Source organism: Delphinus delphis, chromosome 20 (genome assembly GCF_949987515.2).
Source record: "Delphinus delphis chromosome 20, mDelDel1.2, whole genome shotgun sequence".
Lineage (NCBI taxonomy): Eukaryota > Metazoa > Chordata > Mammalia > Artiodactyla > Delphinidae > Delphinus > Delphinus delphis.
The window spans coordinates 13097476-13120737 of record NC_082702.1 but is presented as its reverse complement, the minus strand read 5'-3'; the positions used below and the strand labels follow the sequence as shown (position 1 = coordinate 13120737).

The following is a 23262-nucleotide window of genomic DNA, read 5'->3' as shown; positions in this document are numbered from 1 at the left end:
CACAGAAAAATGTTTAATTCTCCTGCGGCGGAGGGTCCCGGCTCCGGTAGGGAGGGGGATTTGGTTTTGGATTTTGTTCATGTGGGGATTTATTTGGGAGTTAAGAGGAAGGAAGAGGGGTGAGTCTGGTCCTTCCAGTGGGACCTGCCCGGGAGAATGTGTACTGGGGAGATATAATCTGGAGAGACAAGGAGGCTGGACGCAATACGGGAGTTCAGAGGGAGAAGAGATGACGGGACAGAGAAATAAGAGACAAACAGGGAAGGACGTAAGACAGAGATGACAGAGGGCGTGACAGAGACAAACGAAGGGAACAGAGAAAGGGGCACCCCAAGCCAGACCCGACGGGACCAGGGAATTGAATGGGGTGGGGGTGGGGGCTTTGGAGGCCGCCGCGGGACCGAATAGGATCTAGTCCAGCCAGATACAAGAAAATGGGTCCCTCGCCCCTGCCCCGGGTCCTGGGCAGGGGGAGGGGTCTCGTGTCTCAGTGCTGCAGTGTCGGGGGACCCTGCCCCTCCCCGCGCTTCGCTGTGTAAGGCACCGGCTCCAGCGAGGTCCGCGAGCGCGCGGGGGGAGGGGCAGGAGGGGGGCTTAAAGTCCGTGGGGGAGAGGAGCTCGGCGGCCCACCCTCCAACCCCCCTAAGCGCGGGGGCGTGACTTCGAGCCGCAGCCCAGGCCGCCCACCCCATCCAGGGAGGAGAAGGGCACGCCTCCCCTGCAGTCCGACGTCTTTGCTCGGAGCTTTGTCCCCCGAGTCCTGCCCCGGCGTCCGGGCGGCTGGGCGTTTGTCCGCGGCACCCAGGCGTCCCGGCGCCCGCCAGCCGCTCACACGGTACTCTCCAGCATCCACTCGGTGCTGGTAAAGGCCAGGCGCGCCCTGGCGGCGCCCAGCCCCAGGTCTCCGTCCTCCCCGGCCGCGCCCCCTCCGGCCCCGTCCAGGTGCGGCGTGGACCGGTGGCGCTTTGTCCGCCGGGCGCGGCGCGGGTAACTGTGGCTCTGGAAGAGCGCCCCGTAGTCCCCGTCAAACGAATAGCGCTGCTGCGGTCTCGGCCGGGCCGGGGCTCCCCCAGGAACCAGAGCTAAAGTGGGGGGCGCCGAAGCCAGCGGTCCCAGGGCCCCAGAACGGCTCCTCCGAGGGCCAGCCGCGGCCCAGGACTCCTCCCCGGAGGTTTCCTCGGACGGCAGCAGGCACAGCGAGGTGGCTGAGCCGCCCAGGGAGCGTCCAAGGACCGCCTCCGGTTCCGCGGAAGCCGTGTCGGCCGCCACGGCCTTTGCCTCGACGGCCACCGCCGCAGCCGGAGCTGGCACCTCGCGCAGCGCCTCGTAGCGGTCTTGCGCCGGCGGGGGCGGGGCTTGCGTTGCGCCTGCGCCTGCGCCGTTGGTCTGAGAGCACACGTGGCTGACCCGCGGAGGCGACCTGGAGGTGCCCTTGACTCGGCGGCCATCCCCATCGCCGTAGACCTTGTAGCGGATCATGAGCAGAACTATGAAAACGAGGACGGAGGCGACAATGACACCCCCGATGGCGATGATCATGGTGCCGCCCAAGAAATGGGCCCTCAGTGGGCGGCAGGGCGCGGGATCCCCCGCCGTGGTAAACTGCACGCAGCCCACCACTCGGGTGGCGGGCAGCGCCGTGGCCCCATCGTCGTAGACGGCCAGCACGCACAGGTCGTAGGCGCGGCCCGCTGCCAGATCATTCACCAGGAAGGTCTGGCTGGTGGATGGGATCATCCTGCGGGAGGGGGCGGGATCAGCGCGGGGTTAGCTCCACTCTGAACCGCGATGCTTCAGTTGCATGTCCCACCCGGGGGGACCAAACGATACATCCCTACCAGTGTCTCACCCTCTACTGGGACAACAGCAGCCATTCAAGCAACAAATTCTCACCCTCTCAGGGCCTTTGACACAGCCCATGCCCCTTATCTGCATGCCCCACCCTCAGACCCACCCCCTGTCCGTGTCTCATCACCTACTAGGATAATTTTAGCCATTCATCTACCCTCATCTACATATCCTGGCCCCTGCCAGGGAGGAATGCTACAGTTTTTATGCCCTGCCCTCAAGGGGCATGCTCCCTAGCAGTGTCTCATTCCTACTAGGACAAATGCCATTCAAGCATTCTTATCTACATACTCCCACCTTTAAGGGGATGGATGCTACAGGCCACGCCCCCTTACCTGCATGCCCCACCCTCACTCAAGTGGACAGTGAGGTCACCTCACAGCCCGTCTTACTCCTACTGGGGCAATGGGTGCTCTTCTAGTTCCTCTCTTCTACACATTCTTGTCCTTTCGGGGAAACCATGATACAGACCACTCCCCCTCATCTGTACATCCTTGGGTATACACATCTCATAGCTGCATCTATTTTCTGGGACAATTTCCAAGCCCCTCAACTCCATATTTCCACCTACTAAGGGGCCAGGGCTAAAGGCCACTTCCCTTCTGATTGACAGGTGCCTTCCAAGCCACACCCCACAACGGTCCACTGGAGATGGTTCCCCTACTGTGCCTAGGACCATGTCTACTCTTTGCATGTCCCGCACGTGTCCAGGTAATAAAGGCAACCATTCTGTGCATGCCCTGCCCCTATACTGCCTGAAGTCACTAAAGCATGCCCCCCGGTAAGTTTCATCCATAATTGGGGCAAATGTAGCCAAGAAAGCATGCTCCTTTCTTGCTATGGGCCCCTGCCCTCAAATGAGCAGCAGTGTAGAGAAGTGGTTAAGCTGACAAAGTCTGAGAGCCACGATGCCAGGGTTTGAGTTCTCTTCTGCTCCTTGCTAGCTCTGTGACCTCAGGCAAGTTTCTTAACCTCTCTGTGTCTCATTTCCCCCAAATGGGGGTATTAACAATTCCTCCTCCATAGAGATGGCGTGAAGTATGATGAGTTAACATAGCCAAAGGCTGGCACTTAATAACTTCACTAACAGCTTGCGTCCCACACGATGCTGGCCAGTAACCCTTGCTGTGGCTCACACTCTCCTGCCAGCTGTGCTCCTCCGCATCTACAAGGCCATTCCCACTAGGCCTTGCCCCTCTTCTGTTGGCACACCCCTTTCATGTCCAGCCTCGGCTAACCTGGGACTGCCACATCCACATAGATTTGCATGCACTCAATCTCGCAAGCTCTCCTCTCCCACAAAGCTCTTAGTGGGTCACCAGAGACAAGAACCGCCTCTTCATCTGCGTGGGGACTATGCTGCAGGAGCGCCACCTCCTCTAAAGGCCATGCCCCCATCTCCACAGGCCACCTTCTGGTCCTGAAACCCACCTCAGTTCCTCCACCTCCAGAAGGTTCCACCACCACCAAGAGCCATCCTCCCACCGAAAGACTTCAGGTAAGGCCCTCACCACCTCATAAAGGCCAACCACCTCTCTGACTCTCCCCCTGCCTGCCATTTCACAGACCAGTGCCCCCCCCCACCCCATCCAACCTTGGGCCCCTGGCTCTAAGTCTTCCTCTTCCTCTCATCATCCCTTCTCAAAAAGCCTTGGATTCTTTTTGCTCCTTCCCCCAAAATAACCAGTTGCTAGGGACTCCCCCCTTTCCAAGGACAGAGGCTGGCTCCTTAAGAAAGCTTGAGCCCATGTGTCTCTAATTGGCTGTAAGACCCAAGCAAGCAGCAGAGCAGGCTTCTGGTTGGTTGTCACCTCCGCCCATGGCGGCAGTGAGGAAGTTAACCCCTGCAGTGCTGTAGCACAGGGGCCTGCAATGGGGGACGGAGGATAGGAACTGTGGCCCTACAGGGAATGGAAGAGTCCCAGGGTCTGTTGCCCAGCTGGAGACAGAGGGCCACCAACGTCGGCATACATGCAGGGTCTGGGGACCTGTAAACCTCCCTCCACTCCATCATGTAGTGACCATGGGTTAGAGAGAGAAGGAAAAGAGAAAGAGAGAGGTGGAGAATCACAGAAACCAAGAGCTGTTTACAGAAATGTATTATCCATCTCCCCTAATCCCTGCCTGGCAAACAGTAGGTGCTCGATAAACATGTGTTCAGTGTAAAAAGGGCAGAATTAGGTGTTAGAAGGGTAAGAACTGGAATCCTGGCTCTGCCTCTTTCTGTGTGACCTTGAGCAAGTGACTTCCCCCAACTGAGCCTCACTTTCCCCTGTCTGTAAAATGGGAGGGGGATCATGGCTGCCTCACAGCGGAGTTGGGAAGGTCGAATGGAGTAGAATCCTTGGTAGCACGTTATAAAAGTTTTTGTTTTGTTCATTTGTTTGCCCTAATGTTTGTAAGACTGGGCCAGTGTTTGATCCATCTCGGTAGGCCCGGGCCCAGCATGGAAACTGGCATGCAGTAGGCATTTATTCAGTGTTTGGTGACCAGATTCAAAAAGAGAGGAAAATGAGGATGACAGAGACAAGAAAAAAGGGAGGCATCTACTCATTCAACCAACAATGGGAAAATGCCTACTGTGTGCCAGGACCGTGGCCAAGAGAACGCTGGGCAAGGTGAAGATGGAGCCCAAGAGGCAGACTTCTCAGTGCAGGTCTGAGCACCCCCAAGATCTGAGGTTGCCCACGGGTGGGGAAATGGCTCCACCCGCTCTGGCGCCCCCAAGTGAAGTCAAACACAGGATTAAGCATTCAGTGGGCATTCTACAGTGTGTCCAAGGGAGGCAGAGCCAGGATGAAGGAGAGACGTCCACAGAGTCCACAACCACCTATCAAACTCTCCCACTGTGTGCCAGGTCTGTGGCTGTGAGCCACACTCAAAAACTACCCAGCTGGAGAGACAACGCAAGGCCAAGGCTGTTAATACATCGTGTACGGCCTCCTCCCTCTGGGCTGTGAGCTCCCTGAGGGCAGGGACTGCTCTCTTGGTCTCCCTGTGTCCCCCGCACCCAGCTCAGGGCCTAGCAGAGAGCCGGGGCTTAGTGCCTCATGAGGGCAGGAGGGAGAGAAGGTACAGACAGACAGAGACATGGCGAGAACAAGAGAAAAACAGATGATGGGGGAAAGTACCTCTTTAACATCTGTCTACACCATACGTGTCTGTCCTCACCGGGGCGATGGCTTCTAACCCAGTGGATGGTGGAGATAATTTGTATTTATATCTTTTTCTCATACTTTTCTGTTTCTATAATGTACCCAACGTATTGATACAGTAGCACTGGTATATAATTTCCAAATATGAATGTAACTGTAAATATATATATGTGAGTATACTTCATGCTCTAGAATGTTTAACTGACAAGGTAGACAATCGGACACCTTTGGCGAGCAGTGACATAGACCATGAGCCCCACGAGAGCAGGGATCATGCTGGGCGCACTCAGTTATAACTCCAGTGCCCAGCCCCGGTCTGGCTCATGTGGGTGAGAAACGAAGATATGCAAAATGTGTGAAACACAAAGACAGTGAGACAGAAAGAGAGAGAGAAGGAAATATGGCAAATGAGAGCCGGAGACCACTCTACGTACCCATCTAGAACCCCAGCTGAGCAAGAAGGCCTAGTGAGCCGGCAGATGGGAGGGAGGGCCCCTGGGGTGGGAGGAGGTCCTGGGACTGCAGCACCCACCTGTAGACAAGGGAGTCATCCGCGGAGCTGTTGTACTGGACCTGGTACATGCGGATGCCAGGCACGGGCCTCTGGGCTGGCCAGCGGATGAGCACGGAGCTGGAGGTGAGCTCGGCAGCCACAAGCCGGCGCTCAGCCCCAGATTCATTGGCACCAGGTCGGCCAGGTGTGGCGATGTCCGAGGAGCCAGGCTCGGTGAGAGGTGGTGGGGCGGCCGGTGGGGGCGCCATCAGAGGCAGAGGCACCACGCACACCTCCACCGGTGCCGTGGCTTCCCCGGCGGCGTTGGAGGCTATGCAAGTAAACGTGCCACTGTCCCGCAAGGTGGTGATGGTTACATCCAGTGTCCCATCCCCCCGGACCCGGGTCCGGCTCGAGTTCCCCAGCAACCGCCCATCAGGTGCCACCCAATGCACTACCGGCTCAGGGTCACCCACAGCGCGGCACCGCAGGCTGACCGCCTGGCCCTCCACCACCAGGGCCCGGCCGCCTGCCTGCCGAGTGATCAACGGAGGTTCACACAGGAACTCCTCCTCGGGGATGGACCAGAAGTAGCGGTCGGTGAGGTGCTCAGGGGTGGCACACGTCTCCAGGTCATCCTCCCTTGTCAGCCGCCGCAGCCAGAGCAGCTCGCAGTTGCAGTGCAGGGGGTTGCCGCCGAAGCTGACCGTGAGCGGCGTGGGTGGCTTTGGCCCGGGGCCTTGGGACCTCAGGAAGAGCCCGTCAGGGGGCAGTTTGTGCAGGCGGTTGGAGGTCATGTCCAGGCGAACCAGTTTGTGAAGCTGCACGAAGGTACCTTCGGCGATGTGGTCGATCAGGTTGTGGTCCAGCGTGAGGGTGTTCAGGTTCACCATCTGGCCTACGGCCTCCCACGGCAGGGCCTCCAAGTTGTTGTAGGACAGATCCAGGTCCTCCACGGTGGAGAGAAAGGCGTCGAAGGCGGCCGACTCCACCCGGCGGATCTGGTTATTGCCGAGGATCAGGTGGCGGAGGTTGCCCAAGCCGCGGAGCTGGTCGCCCCGGACCTCCGCCAAGCGGTTGCTGTCGAGGTGCAGGGCGCGGAGGGCGCGGAGGTCTGCAAAGGCGCCGGCCGCCACCTGGCCGATGGTGTTCCGGGAGAGGGTGAGGTGCACCAGGCTGGTCATGTTGGCGAAGTCTCGGCGGCGGACGGCCGCGATGAAGTTGTCGGTGAGCCGCAGCTCCACCACGCGCCGGTCGATGGCCGGAGGCACAAAGAGCAAGCCGGTCTTGGCGCACAGCATGGTCAGCGTGGGCGCCACGTTCTGGCAGATGCAGCGGCCGGGGCAGGGCTGGCCTCGAGATGCCCCCGCCCAGAGAAGCAGCAGAAAGGGCAGGGCAGCAGGCGGCAGCGAGAGGAGCGCCGAGGAGAAGGGGCCTGGAGCCATGGTGCAGGGGGAAGACGGGAGGAGTGGGAGGTGAGATCTGCAAGGAAGGAGAAGGGTCACCCAGGCGTAGGGCTTGACCACCAGCCTGGCCACCCTGGGATTTCCTGCTAGGAGTCCGACCCAGATCCCTCCCTTCCTGACAAGCGGGTCCTTTAGAACAGTGACAAGACTGATCATCAGCTGGCATGCACTTGTTAATAGATAACAGTATTTCCATTGCTGCTTGGTAAATTACCACTGCCCCACCTCTGAGTGTCCTACCCACCTCTGCCCTTCTTCTAGGAGCTCCCAGACCTCTTATAATCTCACAACCAGAGGGATGTCATCTGGCCCAGCCTGTGTCTTCCACTACCCATGATATATTTTGAAAAATCACTGCTGACTAGGGCTTAAAGTCATGGATTTCAAAGCCATACTCCCTGGGTTCAAATTCCAGCTCTGACACTTACTAGCTGTGTGACCTCGGGCAAGTGTCTGAACCTCTCTGAATCTCGGTTTCTTCATCTGTAAAATGGAGATAAAAACAGGCCTTACCTCTGTGAGGATTAAATGGATTAATGAGCATGGTATACTCAGAACAGTGCCCAGCACATACAATGTGTTCAATACATGTAAGTGGATAATTATTATTATTATCATCGTGTCCAATATGTGCCAGAGATAGAAATGTGCACTATTATTAAGAGCAAGGGCTTTAGATCAAATAGACTCAGGTTCAAGTCCTGGCTTCCCCAGCTTGCTAGCTCTGTGACCCCAAACCAATGATTTTCCCTAACTAGGCCATAATTTCCTGATTTGTAAAATGGTCTGATAATTGTACTGTCTTCATTGGGTTGCTGCAAGAGTTCAGTGAACTCATTCATAGGGGTCACTGAGCATCGGGCCTGGCACACAGTAAGTATTCAGTAAATGTTAAGGGTAATACACCCCCCGCAACCTCTGGCTGTAGCAGAGGGGTTCTGAAGGTGGGAGAGGCTGAGAAAAACACATCAGTCTCCCTGCTCAGTCTTGAAAAGTCTTTCTCTGAGGCTGGTTTCATCCTGGGCTCTGCTGAGCTCCCACACAGGGGGCAGACTTTCATGCTCACATTAATGGGCACAAGGCCCCATATATGCCTACACACACACACACACACACACACACACACACACACACACACACAAAATCAGGCTGTGCCTCTGCTCCAGGCAAAACCTTCCGGCAGGGATTCCCCCTGCGGCAGCTGCAGCCCACGACATGTCAACTCCCATCACAACACAGGGTGGGTGGGGGGTGAAGAGAAAAGGATGGGAAGGGGGGGGTCCCTGAAACTGTTTTCACCCCACCCCATGCCCCAGTCCCTGCTGGCCCACCTCCCAGGAATCTGCATTTGGGGCCTGTGACCTGATGTGGCCTTGATCCTTCGGCCCATGAGGAGGGGGACTGTGGACACAGAGAAGGGACCAAGAGACAGAGACGAGGGGGAGGGAGAGATGGACTCGCAGTTACAGAGAGACAGATTCAGAGAGAGAGACAAAGAGATAACAAGAGAAAGAATCTGAAAGAAAGGTGAAGAGACAGTAAGACTGAAGCAAAGAGAGCCAGAAAAACTGGGTGGAGGAGACACACACAGAAAAGAGAGACTGAGACACAGAGATGGAGAGGGGGAGAGACAGGAAGAGAAAGTAAGAGTGTTATAGAGACAGATAAAGACGGGAAGAAAGAGAGAGACTGAGGGAGACGGTGATGGGGCTGAAGAGAGAAAAAGGCAAAGTCAGGGTATCCCACCATCTCTGAGGCCCCCCACTAATTTGTCTTGCACTCTCTCCAGGACACTGCTCTACAATGGACAGAAAACCCTGGCCTGGGAGGTGGCGCTCCCAAGGTAGGAGGCCCAGCTCTGTACCTGCTTGGCAGTAGGGTCTCTAGGGCTCAGAACCACAATCTATGCAACGGGAAGTCCCACAGCTTGGGTGGGACTCAAGTTGAAACTGTAATAATAACACTGAAAATAGCTAACATTCATCGAGAGGCAGTGCAGCCTTGCCGGACAGAATCTGGCCCCAACCTTTCCAGGTTCACACCCCCAATTCCCTGCTGTGTGACTTTAATCAGGTGACTTCCTCTCTTTGTGCCTCAGTGTGTTCGTCTGTAAAACAGGGATGATAGCACCTGCCTCACAGGATTATTGTGAGGATTAGATGAGATAATACACTGTAACATGCTTAGAGTAGTTGCTGACAGAGTAAACACTATATAAACCTTAGCTGCTATTAGCGTTAAATTATCGTTTTCTCTGGCTTTTTCTCAGCCACCAGCAGGTCTGAGTATCAGGAGATTTTCCCACGTACACGCACATACACACACACAATGGTAAACTATATCCATGCCACTCTCCAAATGCAGGGTCATACCACGTCAGGAAACTCTTTTGGATCCTTTACTGATATGTGGAAACTTCCCTTTTCCGACCACTTGACTCATCCTGAAAGGGGATGCCTCCAGGTCTGAGACCACCACCTACCACCCATGCCATGGTTCTTTCGAGCCCTTACCCAAACACGATGTTCCTGACCTTGTCCCTACCCCCCAGCCTGGGGGGCACCTGGTCCCTGCCATACCCGCCACTGAAATCCATACAAGGCAGTGTTCCAGGCCTCCAGCTGGCTCAGAACAAGCCCAGTCACTCCACATCTCTCTCCCCAGCCTGTGGGACCCCCGCTCACCTCTCTTCAGGGAATCAGGGCCTGGGCCAGTACCTGCAAAGGAACAAAACCACACCGTTAACATTCTTCTGGCTCCTCTCTGGAGACCTGCCTCAGAGACCATCTCAGCCAAGGAAGTCCCTGGTGTGATCACTCTCTCAGCTCTCCTGCTGCAGATTCTGCATAGTCTCAGGTGGACCCAGGAAGTCATCTCTGGAAACCAAGGAGTCTGGGCCTAAGACTGTTCACCCTCCAAAACCCAAGAGTCTAGGACTTTTGTCCTTTGTCCTCTGGGGGCTCAAGAGGCTAAGAACCCCACCCTCCCCTTCCCTCAGATTCAAGAGTCCAGGTCTCAGTTCCTGCCTTTCTCAAGACACAGGATTCTGGCCCCCCAGCCCTCTTCTCCTTCAAACCCAGGATTCTAGGCTCCCAGCCTCCTCCTTCCAGAATCCACATCCCAGTCCCCCAACTTCAAAGACCTGAACAGTACCAGGAGCTGGGGGAGGACCAGAGATTCTCATCTTCACCATCACACCACTGTCACACCAACATGTGTGGACATGCCAAAACCCACATGGGCCCACAACCCACGACTCTCCATCTGGATTTCCATGGACACAGCAGCATGATCTGTGTGCCCCCCGCCCTCAACAGACTCTTGGTCCAGGATGTGGGCACACTTGTATCCATGGATCCCAGCATACCACAGGTCATGCCACATGGGCCCCAATTCACTGGGCCCATAAGTGGGGTCAGCCTTGTGTCAAGGACACAGGCACATGTGCGCATATCATCCTGAATATATGTATTTGAACATACACAACCCCACCCCCCAGAGACCAACGTGAACACAAAAATGGACTCACAGTATAGACACATACCCTCAAGGTTGACACACCAATGCACAACCACACATACCATATTGCCTTTTCCCTTGTACACTCACACACAGATGCACACACACAAGAGTGAAGCCCACGTGTCCCCAGGTGCGTGCACCTATAACCGATCTACCCTTGCACACTCACCAACACACAGGGGCACACACATACAACAGATGCTCACGTGCACAGATACACAGGTGCATGCTCTTAAATGCCCAAACACACTCATGCAACTTCACATATCCCCATGATGCATGGTCACATACATTATCACACCAACAGATGCACGAATGCACACACTCGCGAATACACACCTCACACACATACACAGAACCACAACACGCACAGACGCTTACAAGGCTGATACACACTCAAACAAGCACACAGGTACAGAAAGACCCACCTCTGCACAGACACTCCCAGGTGCTCACTCATAACAGACGTGCTCGCACAACTGCCCTGTGAGGGATTTACACACTTACAAATACAAAATATTGAACCACAGTGGCACAGTCAACAGATAAGCAGAGAACCCCACTCACACACAGTCATGGACACACATGCCTCCCAGACCTGAGGCACCCCCGCCCCACCTACTGCCCAGGCCAAAGAAATCCTAACATCCCTCCCTCCCAGCACAACCCCTCCCCAGCCAGGTCAGAGTTCAGCAGGTCGAATCTCAGAGGGTTGAGGGCCTGAGTCGTAGAGCATTGGTCCAAGGCAATCCTCCCACCAGCAGCCCAAAGGTCCCTCAGCCTGGCTATCTGGATGCAGGCAACTCCGGCCCCATCTGCGGAGATCTGGCCGGTGAGGGAGTGGGGTGGGATGGGTGTGGGAAAGGGCCGGGTCTGCATCCCTCCCCTAGGGCCCATCTGTCCATCCCTCGGCCTCTCATCCCTCCATCTGTCCACCTACCGGCTGCCCATCCCCCCCCACCCAGCCACCAGGAAGGGGAAGACATGGCCGTCTCCCCCAAGGACCGCCGAGGACCACCACCCCCCCGGAGTTGACATGGACCGAGGAAGCGGCAAACTCCCCTCCCCCAAACCCACACAGAGGCCTGGTCCCACGAGGCGCTGAGCCCCAGCCCCCCGCCGGGAACCTGACATGGACGCAAAGACACACACCCTCGGAGACATACAACCCGCAGACACACACACACACGCACAAACGGACACCCAAGCGGGCACACCCGGTTACACAGATCCTGGGATGGACATCCAACCCGGACACAAACACCCAACGCAGCTAGCCGCGCGAAGACACTAGCTGCGGGGGGGTAGGGTGGGGGACCCACACCTGGGCACACAACCCACGCACACACACCTGCACACAGCCCCTCCGATGGGCGCGCGACAGCCCCCCAGACACACAGCAGGAGGGGCAGCCACCCGGGGGGACACACACGCACGGCAGGACACAGCACCTCGGCTCGACACCCGGCACACACCCGGATGGCCACACAAGCAGGGCGCCGCACACGCCGGCGCCGGGCACACAGAGGGCCGCGCGAGCGCACGCCGGGCCCGCCGCAGCGCCGCGGACACACACTCACACGCTCGCACGCTCACACCGGCGCTCACACCGGCGCCCCCGCCCGCCGCCTCCCTGGCCGCTGCGGGCCGCGCTCACCCAGTCAAGGGGGGGCCCCGGGCCCGGCCCCGCCGCCGCTGCCTCGCTCCGCGCCATGGTGGGGGGAGGGCCGGGGGAGGGGGCGCGGTGCCGCGGGGCCGCCTCCCTCCCGCCTCCCGCCCTCCCTCCCGAGCCGCCGCCGAGCTCCGCCCTCCGCACCGCCCGCCGCCGGAGCCCCGCCGCCGCCACCACCGCAAGCGGGGAGGGGACGCCGACCGGAGGGGCCGGGCGGGGCGGCTACACGCCCCCGCCCCCCGCCCCTGGGCCAGCTGCAGACCCCTCTCCCCTGCGGAGCTGCCGGCCCGCCCCCAACCCCTCCCCAGCCCCACCTCCAGCCCTGCCGGCTTCCCGGGAGACCACCAGACCACGCCCCGACTGGCATGGGGAACCCTTGAAGCCCCAGTGGAGACCTCGGATCGTGTCCCAATGCCCAGGGGGACTCCAGATCATGCCTTACCTCCTTTGAGAACCCAGACCACGTTCCTCAGCCACCCAGGACCACAAATCATGTCCTGCTCTCCTTGGTGACCTCAGACTCTGCCCCAAACCCATCAGGGACCTTAGTCTGTACCCCCAAATCTAAGGGGACCCCAGACCACATCCCAGCATCCAAGGGGATCCACAGCACCCCCATCAGGGACCGTAAGTCATACCCCAACATTCAGGTGGACCCCAGACCACACCCCATCACTCAGGGCCCCCAGATCACACCCCAACATCCAGAGAGGATTCAGACTATATGTCAACATCCAGGGAGACCCCAGATCGCGCCTTACTCCCTTTGGGGACCGAAACCATGTTCTACAGCCACTCAGGACCACAAACCATATCCCACTCCTTCCTGGGGACCCTCTATGTCCTTCTAACCTCTCGACCTCAAACCATTCCCTGCCCCCCAATAGGAACTCCAGACCACATCTAACATCTAGGAGGCCCAAATATGTCTCTTACCCACATGGGAGACCCTAAACGTTCCTGATTACCCCCATTAGATCCCAGACCGTCCTCCCCTCCAAGGCACCCCTTGGTTTACAGAATGCCCAATTTGCCCCAGATTCTTGATCTTCCTCCCCACCGGTGCTGCCCTCCTGAGGACCCAGCCTCCTCCCCATTCCTATTCTCTCTCTTGAACCCTGAAGACCTTTCCCCCTCCCTGTGACTTCTGTGGAGTCCAGAATGCCTTGTTCCTTCCTTGTTCAGACCCCTTTGCCCAACTCCTATCAAATAGCTGACCCCCAGCCCTTCTCCCACTGAGTATCTCAGGCCACTTTCCACCTCTTTTTGAGATATTCACTGGCCCCTAAACCCAGCAAGTCCTCCCCTCAAAATCTGTCTTATTGCAATTCCCCAGCTTCCTGGTGGTGCAAATCCCTCCCATTTTGAATCCCATTTGGATTCCAAGGTCTTCCCCTAAACCCCTTCCCTAAATTCTTCCCAGCCACATCATCACATGGAGCTTGCCCTGCCCCCCAGATCAAGGGCATCTCTGCAGAACTTCCCTCTAGTGAAGCTCCAGTGAACCACTCACAACCATTAGATGCCCCTGGGGACACTCACAATCCCACCTCCCACCCCCTAGTCTTTAGATTTCACCATCACCATCACCATTACCACCACCACCCAGGCACCATCCCCACCTCTCACCCTGGTATTTGGTGCTCCCTGCCAGGATGTGGAGGACCAGGGCTGGGAGGACAGATGTGGGAGAATAATAACAGCAACAGCAAAAGTGGACACGTGTCAAACACTACTATGTACCAGGAGTGGATCTAAGGGCTTCACATATATGACTCCATTCACTCTTCACAGCAGCCAGATGAGGAAGTCGCATTATTATCCCCATTTTACAGATGAAGAAAATTGAGCCACAGAGAGGTTTAGTCACTTGCCTAAGGTCACACAGATGGTAAATGTCAGAACAAGGTGGAGGCGAAGGGGAAAGAGGGTGAGGGCAGGCCTGGGATGGACGGGAGTGGAAGGGGGCAGGGTGGTGAGAAGTTAATAATAAGAGAGACAAAGGTATACAGAGATGGAGAAACAAAGAGCCTGAGCCCAGGCAAAGACAGCCTCACTCACAGAGCATATCTGGCCCTGTGAGCTCTGGCCCCTGCCCACCTCTTGACATCATCCCTGACCACGTTTGTCTTTTAGCCTCAATAATGAATTTTCTCTTCCTCCAACATACCACCTCAATTCCAGCCCCTTGGCCTTTGCACTGTTTTCCCCTTCCATGGCTGATCCCATCTTTTCATTCAATTCTTAATTCAAATGTAATCTCTTCAGAGATCTCTTTCCCATGACCAATTTACATCCCCACCACCACCAATTCTCCTGATGTCTGCAGATTACTTTGAAATACTTTAAAAATAAAAATGGATTCATGGATGGATAGATGGATGGCTATGTGATAAAGCAAGCACAGTCAAAATGTTAATGGTAGGGAATTCCCTGCCAGTCCAGTGGTTAAGACTCCAAGCTTCCAATGCAGGGGGCACAGGTTCAATCCCCGGTCAGGGAACTAAGATCCCACATGGCACATGGCACAGCCAAAAAGAAAAGTTAATGGTAGAATCTAGGTGATGGATATATGGGTGTTCACTGTAAAATTATTTCAACTTTGCTGTATGTTTGAAATTCTTCATGATAAATGTTGGTGGGGAAAAAACCAGAGGACTCTTCTAGAGACTAAAGAGGCGGCAAAAAAAACACAAAACTCAGATGGGTCCCACCATTTTTATCATCCCATCACCTCATTTTATTTCCTTCATAGCCCTATCACTCTTGCTAATACTTGCTAATACTCTTGTTTGCTTGTTGTTTACCTATTTATCATTTACTTATTCATTTATTGCTTATTGTCTAGTCATTGAAATGTAAGCCACCTGAAGGAGGTGGCATGGGCACCAATTTTCTCCGGTGTCCAGAGTAGTAATTGGCACCCAGTAGGTGTTCGGTAAACATGTGTTCTTGAACTCCTCCTAAGAGAGGGTCTGGAAGCTAGATCTGCTGCAGACTCACTGGAGAGCCCACACTCAGGAATACACAGGATCTCCCAGCCTGGGGTCCCTGCAAAGGGAAGGATATACCCCAGAGGCAGGGGAATGCCCCATGAGGTCAGGGAATGTGAGATGGCCTGAAAAACAGGGCAACAGGTGGAAGCTGATAGTATGATTAATTCCCTGGGGCCCTAATTCCTGACCTAGACCAGCTAATAGAGATCCAATCTAATTCTTCAACAACTTAGGCCCTGCCCCCAAGCATAGGCTCCACCCTCTGTCTCTAAGGCCCCACCCCACAGCAAAATCTCTCCCCTATCTGACCTAAATAAATAACACCCCTCGGGACATCTCTGGTGGGCCAGTGGTTAAGAATCCCCCTTCCAATGCTTGGGACACGGTTTCTATCCCTGGTCGGGGAATTAAGATCTCACATGCTGCGGGGCAACTAAGCCCACACGCCACAACTAGAGAGCCCATGTGCCACAACTACAGAGCCCACGCGGCCAGAGCCCACGGGCCACAACTAGAGAGAAGCCCACGCACCACCCCCCGCAAGGAAAGATTCCACATGCCGCAACTAAGACCCGAGGCAGCCAAAAATAAATAAATAAATACTTTAAATAACACCCCTCAAGCCTAGGTCTCACCCTCACAGCCCAAGCCCCACCCCTTTACCTTAGTCACCACCCTAAAATTTATAACATTCATACTTCTTCAGCCTGGACCCTGTCCCCACCTAAGCCCCACCCCTCCACCTTAGGCTCCACTCCAAAAGCGTCAAGCTTTCAGCCTAAGCACTGGCCCTTCAAGCCTAACTTGGGTACCCCATTCTCAGCTCCGACCTAACGTCCAGTCTTCACCTGTTCAACATAAGCCCTGCTCACATTCAAGGTTAGCAGGGAGAAGTGCCCCAGGAAAAGCCTAGGGAGCCTGGATTTGTGGGAACCTAGAGAGGAGGTTGGTGGAAAGAGAGGAGGTGGCTCCCAGTTTGTACCGCCCCTCAAAGGCCTGGCCCCAAACCAAAAGCAACGCCCCATTGAGCCCACTTTGCATTGTACAGCGGTATTCTGTTCTGACCTCTTTGATTGGTCCCTCCACAAGCCCTCTACTCAAACCTACTCTGCATTGGACTGCCCCTCAGAGTCACCCTCTCTGATTGGTCCCTGCTTTCCAAACTCCTTGCTCCTGATTGGGCAAGTCCTTGCACATGCCTCTTTCTGATTGGATCGTTTGCAATCATGAACCTGGAGGCAGACAGTTTAACCGTGGTGTGGGGGGTAGTGGGAGGAGAAAGAGGAGGTAGAGGAAGAGGAGCGGGTTCCCTGAATCCCCTGCCTAAGAGAGGGAGTGGCCGTGGACCACAGGATAGCTTTGGGTTAAAGTTCTAACTGTACAGACCACTAGCTGTGTGGCTTTGAGCAAGTATTTTTGACTTCTGTGCCTCAGTTTCTTCATTTGTAAATTGGGATAAAACTGGTACCTTCTTCACGGGTTACTGTAGGAATTAAATTAGTTAATACCTGTAAAGTGCTTATAGAAGTACCTGGCACATAGGAAGCCCTCAATCAGAGTTGGCTATTATTATCCATTTGATCATGTAAGTTCATGACCTTGGACAAGTCCTTTTGCCTCTCTGATCCCTGCAGACCAGGAGTTGCTGACCTCTTCATTGAATGACCCGTCCTATCTCCTCATCTCTAGCCTTCAGGAACTGAGGCTGTGCAGAGGGATGTGTAGAGACATCCCTAGCAAGAGAAATGGGATAGGGGCACCAGCATGGGTGAAAGAGAGGAGAGGCGCTCAACCCAACCCTCTCCCCACAGAAAACTGAGGGCAGTGGGGATCTCTCTATAGTCCAGTGTAGAGCGATTCTATCCTGAATCCCTCATGCAAAGGGCTTGTCCTGACTGGGGACAAGGGGCAAGGGATGGGACAGAGTGGGGTGATGAGGACATGTTAAGGCTGGGAAGGAAGGGGAAGGGTTGGAGCTGGGCTTGTGGACCCTCCCCCAGGAATGACAGGGCCGGGGGAGGGGCAGCCAGGGCCCAAGGTCACTCTGTCCTTGTTACCATGGCAGCAGCCACCTCTCAACTGGGAACCTGGAAAAGGGTGGGAGGAGGGAGTTCCCAGGTCCCTGAATCTAGGGACAGAGAGAGGAACAATCAGAGACCTGGAGGAGAGGCAGAGAGAGACAGTGATTCAACTCTGTGAAAACCTGCCCATCTCAGAATCCTCAGAGCCTGGTACACTGTGGGTGCTCAATGAATGTCCCTCAGAAACAGAAAGCCTGAGAGAGTCAAATACCCAGAGATGACAGAGAAAGAAAGAAGAATCTCCAGACAGGGGCAGGCAGTGTCCCTTTCCTGCCTCCTCAACCTCATACTCCTCGGGGTTCCACTGAGAGTCCTGGATCCTCTTAATCTTTCCCAGACCTGGGCCCTCAGGCCTACCCAACTGCACAAACCACCCACCCCCAGCAACTCCCCAGCCCCTGAAGCTGTTCTATTTCACTTTTATAGCAACTTCAACAACTTTTCTGCCTTTAAAGTCTTCCTGCGTGGGGGCTTACTGAGAAAATTAGCATAGGTACCAGCTAATGCCTGCTAGGGTGGGAAGGTGAGAGGTGGGGAGACAGGCACTCGGCCTTCTTTACTCTCAGGGACGCAGGTGTCCTTGTCCCCCTTGGGAGTGGCCCCTCCACAGATTCAGATATCCCCCCAATCCCTCTAGGAGACCAGGCCTCCCTCATTTCTCCCTAGGAAATCCTGCAGGCCCCTCCCTTTCTTTCAGAGGAACAGGTACTGAATCCCCTTCTACTCCCAGGCCTCAGCAGGCGTCCGCTGGATCTGCCTGCCCTCTACTGGCCTAAGGCTGGTACTGCAGGACTGCCACCTACAGCCCACAGTGAGGAACAGAAACTGAGCCAGAACTGAGGGTCTCTGAGTTCTTGTATTTTAATTTCTTTAAGGTCTCAGATGTTCAGGTCCTAGGGGGCCTGAGTTCAGGTCCCCCGCCCAGAGGTCAGCGAAAGAAAGACAACTTCTCCTGGAGCCAGGCCTCTGTGAGGTCATCAGTGGTGCGGATTTCAAACACCTGGGCAGAGAGAGGGCTCAGTATTATAATCCACTCAGGAACCGAAAAGAGTGAGGGCCCTGACCCCCTCCTCCTTCAGACCCAGGAACCCAGATCCCCAGCCCCCTCATGGCACAGACCAGGAGTCCAGACTCTCCCTCTCACACTCGGGAGCCTCAGCCCCAGGCCCAGACCTTTGTGAGCTCTGCCGTCTGCACCAGCCTGTTCTTGCTTCCTGCGTACATCATCTGTTGTTCAGGCTTGCAGCCTGTGTGGAAAAGAGAAGGAGGAAGCATGACTGGGGGATGCCAGAGTGTTCTCTAAGGCCCTAGTAATGTCCTGCAGACCCTGGAGTTTTCTAAGAGTCCCAGGAACTGTTCTAAGGAGGTCCCTGGAGGCTATAGTCAGAGTCCCCAGGTTTGTTTGGGGGCTTGAAGTTATTTTAGGGTCCCTGGAGTTGGTTTGGGGCCAGACAGGGGTTTCTAGGTAAAAGGAAGAAGTGAGTTTGCTTATACGCCTCAGGACTAAGGAGGATGGGGGCTCTGTGCCTCCACCTCCACCCAATGCCCTCTCAGGACTCACACCACACACACCACACTCTCACACAGGCACCTACACACATGCACACAGTCACACAATCACCAGTCACAGGCATGCACACACACTTGCACTCAAACACACACACTTACACACCCTCACACAGAATCTAAGACCACTTTCTCAGGATGAGTAGAGCTGTGTCTCACCCACAGGGCTGGAGAAGATGAAACACAAGGGGTAGGACACTCGGCCATCGGCGTGCGTGTACTTGTAGCTGTAGACCACGAACCTACAGCAGCAAGAGGGAATCCAAACTCAAGACTTGGCCTGGAGCCCAGGCCCAGTGCCCATTACCTGAGACCACAACCTTGAAATCTTGACTGAGTCTGAGAACCTAGGGTTAACAACTGAGACGCAGGGTACTAGCCTCAAACACAATAAATGATTTAAAAAATAATAATAAAAATGGATAAATAATAAGAACCTGCTGTATTAAAATTAATTAATTAATTAATTTTTTTAAAAAAGATAACATAGAACTATACATACAGTGTATAAATGTCAGTTTCCCAGTTTTGATACTGTACTGTAGTTAGGTAAGATGTAACCATTGGGGGAAACTGGATAAGGGGTACTATATTTGCAACTCTCTGTGAATCTATAATAATTTCAAAATTAAAAGTCTTTTTAATAATTAAAATAATAATAATAATAGTAAATGCTAAATAGAACTACCATGTGATCCAGCAATTCCACTGCTGGGTATTTATCAAAGAAAATGAAAACAATAATTTGAAAAGATATATGCACCCCCATATTTATTGCAGCATTATTTATAATAGCCAAGATATGGAAAAAACCTAAGTACCCATTGATGGATGAATGGATAAAGAAGATGCAGTATACACACACACACACACACACACACACACACACACACACACACACAATGGAATACTATTCAGCCATAAAAAAGAACGAAATCTTGCCATATGCAACATGGATGGATGTTGAGGGCATTACGCTAAGTGAAATAAGTCAGAGAAGGATAAATGTCTTATGATCTCACTTATATGTGGAATTTAAAAAATAAAAACAAAGAAACAAGCCACCAAGTTCATAAATACAGAGAACAGATTAGTGGTTGCCAAAGGTGGGGGTGGGCGAAATGGGTGAAGGGAGTCAAAACGTACAAATTTCCAGTTATTTGATTTCCCATTATTTATTTTAAATAAGTCCTAGGGATATGACGTACAGCATGGTAAGTATAGTTAACAGTGCAGTATTGTATATTTGAAAGTTGCTAAAAGAGTAGATATTAAAAGTCCTCATCGTAAGAAAAAAATTTTTTTAAACTATGTATGATGACAGATGTTAACTAGATTATGGTGGTGAACAGTTTGTAATACAGTATATACAAATATCAAATCATTATGTTGTACACCTGAAACTAATATAATATGTCAAATATATCTCAATAAAAAATTTTTTTAAGAAAAAGTGGCTTAGGGACTTCCCTGGCGGTCCAGTGGTTAAGACTCTGCCCTTCCACTGCAGGGGCGCAGGTTCCATCCCTGGTCAGGGAACTAAGATCTCACATGCCGAGTGGTGCGGCCAAAATAAATAAATAAATAAGTGCTTATTTGATTCACAACAACCCTATGATGTAGGTACTATTATTATCCCCATACTACAGATGGAAAAATTGAGGCCCAGAGAGGTGAAGTCACTTGCCCAAGTTTCTATGGATAGATTTGAACCCAGGAAGTTGGCTGGTAGAGTATAAGTGCTCAACCACTATGTTTTACTATACAGAGAACTAGAATCAGGGGCTGAGACTACAGCCAGCTACATAATTTCCCAAGCCCAGCACAAAATGAAAATGCAGGGCCCCTTTTTATAAACACAGGAGAAAGGCTTTTTTCCTTTCTTCTGCAGTCTCTCTTCAGATTGATCTTTTAAAATTTCCTATTTAAAATCACGCTCTCTTGGGCATGGGGACACTCACAGAGGGAATGGAAATGCTCAAAGGCACACCCTGGAACTTGTCATGCAGGGGGTGAGTACCGACCCTGACCCTGACACTCCCTGAACCTGTAATCGGGTCCCCTGCCTAGGACAGAGGGCAGCAGCCATTGCTGGGCAATGCAGGGAATGGGTAGCTGAGAACCCATCCAGGCTGGAGATATGAGCTGAGGGAGGCTCCAAGCCCCCGGCGCATGCTCCATTGTTCCATCACACTTCACACAAAACACAGATTCAAAGATATAACTATAAAGAATTTCAAGGCAGCAGGTAGTCGTAGAGCATCAAGCCCTGCATTCAAGGCTCCCTTCTGGGTACGGGGCCCTGTGTGACTGCACTTGTCAGACGCCCAGGATGCTGGTCCTGGCTGAGATCTAGAGCCTGAGATCTCAACTCTGAGGCTCAGAGTTGTAGGGCACCCAAAAATCAGTTGAGATGAAAAACCTAAAGAGACCAGTTTTCACAGAAGTGTCGAAAAGCTCCTCCACACACAAAAGCACCAGGCTCCTCTGGCTTCACACAGGATTCTCCCCAATCATTGAAGGTCAAATAAATCCTTTGCTACTCAAAGTATGCCCAAGTATTGAAAAATAAGGAAATTTTAACTTTTTTTTTTAAATGAAGCAAGTGCAATGTTGAGACCAAAACCTGACATGGTTTGTACAAAAAAAAAAAAAAGCAAACTCTAACATTACATATGACTATTAGTGTAAAATTCTGCAATAAAATTTTGGTAAACAAACCAAAAGTCCTAGGACAGGAACATTTGACTTCAGAGACATAGATCCCGAGCCCATGAATAGGACTGGAACCCAAACAGTCCCTCAGTCTGTATCCCTATCGTCACCCCTCTCCCCATGGCCTGACCGTCCCCTTCCTTCCCGCAGCATACCTGGGCTGTCTCTCTGGCAACTCCATTTTTAGTTCCTCTGGAGAAATATTCTGGGGATGAGGGGAGAGAAAAAAAAAGACTGCCATTAAATGAACACTTACTGTGTGCCAAGGCACTTGTCCAAGAAATACACATACATGGATTAACTCATTGACCTCTCCCAAATCCCAGAGGGGTTGGTCTTATTGTTATCCCCATTTTACAGATGAGCAAACTGAAGCCCAGAGGTGTTAAGACACTTTTCTTCTAAACCCCCTACAAGGATTAAATCATTGAATCCACAGACAACTCTAAGAGGTAGGGACTGCTATCACCGTTTCACAGATGAAGAAAGAGAGACCCATACAGGTGAAGTCTCTCGCCTAGGGTCACAGCTAAGTTGGGACTTGACCTCCGGGTCTTTCTGGCCCCCCATGCCAGGCTCTTAGCATCAGTCACAGTCGCTTGGGTCTCCCAGTCCCACCCTGCCCTTCTTGGAGGTCCCATCCCCCGATCCCCTCACCTGAAATTCTTCCTCCAGCACCACCATCTGCCGGTCTTTGTCCACCTTCACTGAGGAGGGAGGGCACATGGGGGTTAGAGGCCCCTCCCATCTGCCCCCACGCTTGTCCCCATACCCCATCCTTCCAGGAGGGAAGATGACACTCACTTATTATGGCCGCATTGTCCGTCTCTTTTCGGAAGCGAAATTTCCTCAGCTTTTCCTTTAGCTCTGGGTCCACCTCGCACACCACCAGGGAGTCAGACTGTCAGAGGAGCCCAGCAAGAGCTGAGTCGCCTGGCCTCAGCCCTGCCCCCTTCCCCAAACCTCAGTTTTTCCATCTACTAATGAGGAGGAAGACCCAATAGCCCATAGATTGCCTTTGTGAACATTAGGAAAAGGCTCCTTTCCCTCAGGGCAGATGCTGCCCCTTTGCAGAGCAGAGGCTGGACTCGAGCCCTCTCAGCAGGTGCCCTTGGGCAACGCCCGGGGTGGCCCAGGGATCTGCTTGCCTGGGCTAAACCCGGAACCACAGTCTCTTTTCCCCCAGCCTTGACCTCCCTTCCACAGCCTGCCCTTCACCCTGGTGTCCTCCTAGCCCCAGCCCCACTCCAGCCCCTAGCCCTTTCCATACGACCCTGGCCCCAACCATGACTTTTCTGTCCACAGGCCTCTTCTTTTCTGGGTTCCGCTGTCCTCTAGGGGTGGGGACCAGGGCTACAGGGGGCAGGGTGTGGGGTAGGGGAAAGGTTTCATCTAACACCACATCCTGTTTATGCCCATTCTGGGACAACTGTCACAGATGACTCCTCCCCCTCTTTCCTTCCCCTCATCTGCTGGGACCTTCCAGGCTTTGCAGTCACCCAGACCAGGTTCGAATGCTGCCTTACTGTGTGGCCCTAGCTAAGTAACTTCACGCCTCTGATTCAGGATTGTTATGAGGATAAAATAGTTTCACATATCTCCCAGCATGGTGGACACACTCAATACACAGTAGGTAATGATGAGCTTTATTATTTTTTTAATTTTTATTGGAGTATAGTTGATTTACAATGTTGTGTCAGTTTCAGGTGTATAGCAAACATATGCATATACATATATCCACTCTTTTT

At 53.5% G+C, this 23262-nt stretch overlaps 2 protein-coding genes across 4 annotated transcripts; both read right to left on the bottom strand.

Moving 5' to 3' along the window:
- Positions 1 to 12250, bottom strand: LRFN1 (leucine rich repeat and fibronectin type III domain containing 1). Of its 3 annotated transcripts, none has more exons than XM_060000615.1 (5): positions 12142 to 12250; positions 9496 to 9679; positions 7391 to 7445; positions 5536 to 6978; positions 1 to 1738 (listed from the first exon to the last, which is right to left on the bottom strand). In XM_060000615.1, the coding sequence occupies exons 4-5, from the start codon at positions 6939 to 6941 to the stop codon at positions 829 to 831; spliced, it is 2316 nt and encodes a 771-aa protein (XP_059856598.1). In that variant the 5' UTR covers positions 6942 to 6978; positions 7391 to 7445; positions 9496 to 9679; positions 12142 to 12250; the 3' UTR covers positions 1 to 828. The 3 variants fall into 3 exon arrangements, with proteins under 3 accessions (XP_059856598.1, XP_059856597.1, XP_059856599.1); XM_060000614.1 differs by having other exon boundaries at positions 9647 to 9679; positions 12142 to 12189; XM_060000616.1 differs by lacking the exons at positions 7391 to 7445; positions 12142 to 12250 and adding an exon at positions 12065 to 12107 and having other exon boundaries at positions 9647 to 9679.
- A 5820-nt stretch (positions 12251 to 18070) lies between these two features.
- GMFG (glia maturation factor gamma) lies at positions 18071 to 22862 on the bottom strand. The gene is made up of 7 exons (XM_060001042.1): positions 22800 to 22862; positions 22319 to 22415; positions 22172 to 22221; positions 21670 to 21719; positions 18959 to 19041; positions 18407 to 18480; positions 18071 to 18233 (listed from the first exon to the last, which is right to left on the bottom strand). The coding sequence occupies exons 1-7, from the start codon at positions 22800 to 22802 to the stop codon at positions 18162 to 18164; spliced, it is 429 nt and encodes a 142-aa protein (XP_059857025.1). The 5' UTR covers positions 22803 to 22862; the 3' UTR covers positions 18071 to 18161.
- Between the last annotated feature and the right edge of the window lie 400 nt (positions 22863 to 23262).